The following is a 1,021-nucleotide window of genomic DNA, read 5'->3' as shown; positions in this document are numbered from 1 at the left end:
CATGCAATCAGAGCTCATTAGAGGTTTTTGTCAAGTACGCTTTTAACAAATCAACATCCTGCTTTATAACACAGAGTATAGTTTGTGTTTGTTCTAAAGAAGGAAAGAAAACTTGAAAAAAAAAAAAAGAAAAAAAAAAGGAAGGGGATTTTGTTTGTTTTCTTTTTCAGGAGTTTCAGTGACATGTAAGAAACTCCATAGTTAATCTCAGGAGAAAATTGTGTTTTGTGTGTAAAGTGGTTTGCAGGGAACAAAATACCTTTCTCAGTGATTGCCCACTAGTGTAATAATGCAGTAATCTGTGCTGTGTGAATTACCCTGAATAAGAGATTTATTGCACATAGTCCTTAAGGAGTGTGTTATTTAAACCCTGGGATTAGGGGACATGGTTTAAAACCTGAATAATTTATAAATTTTGCTAATCTATTAAATTAGTAATGTAATTTATAGAGTTTTCAAAGCTGTTACTTCTGTTTTCCTTATACCAATGGGGTTTCTCTGGGCCTAGATGGGCAAGAGGAAGTTCAGTGGGCTGGAAATCACCCTGATCGTCCTCTTCTGCCTGGTGGCGATCATAGCCTGTGTCCTCATTGGGCTTTTAGCATCAGGACAAACCGGAGTCAAAAATACAGGTAAGTACTTCCCATTGCTGCTGTAGGACCAGAGCGAAAACCCTTAGTGGGAACTGCTCATCTCTGCTTGCTGAGACTCTTGTAAATGCCACAGAGCTTCAGGAACTAACCACTGGCATCATTTCTGTCACTGTTTGAGTCAGACTTTTCAAGAACATGGATATTCAAGTGAAGAGACAGGAAAAAAAATAACATAAAAAACCCCGAGCATTTCTCTGCTGTCCTTTGCAAAATCAATGTTTTTACTGTGGCTCTCAATGTTAATGTTATATTTTTCTTATAAACCAAAGGTGAACCATGGTCGTTCCTTCCTGCAGATAACATGAATAATGTTATCTGTTATAAATGTAAGAAATAAATAACATGTCTAGGAATTTATAGTCATAAAA

The 1,021-nt window shown here is 36.6% G+C and overlaps 1 protein-coding gene across 1 annotated transcript in view; it reads left to right on the top strand.

The window, feature by feature from the left end:
• Positions 1-508: 508 nt before the first annotated feature.
• LOC103898430 (sucrase-isomaltase, intestinal) overlaps positions 509-1,021 on the top strand; it is a gene marked incomplete at its 3' end in the record, with an annotated part of 25,904 nt that continues 25,391 nt past the window's right edge. Inside the window, exon 1 of the mRNA XM_019471903.1 lies at positions 509-632. Coding sequence (XP_019327448.1) covers positions 509-632 — 124 coding nt within the window. The remainder of the gene's footprint in view (positions 633-1,021) is intronic.

This window comes from Aptenodytes forsteri, unplaced genomic scaffold, assembly GCF_000699145.1.
Source record: "Aptenodytes forsteri isolate BGI_AS27 unplaced genomic scaffold, ASM69914v1 Scaffold1043, whole genome shotgun sequence".
NCBI classification, from domain to species: Eukaryota; Metazoa; Chordata; class Aves; order Sphenisciformes; family Spheniscidae; genus Aptenodytes; species Aptenodytes forsteri.
This window is presented reverse-complemented; position numbering and strand designations above follow the sequence as displayed.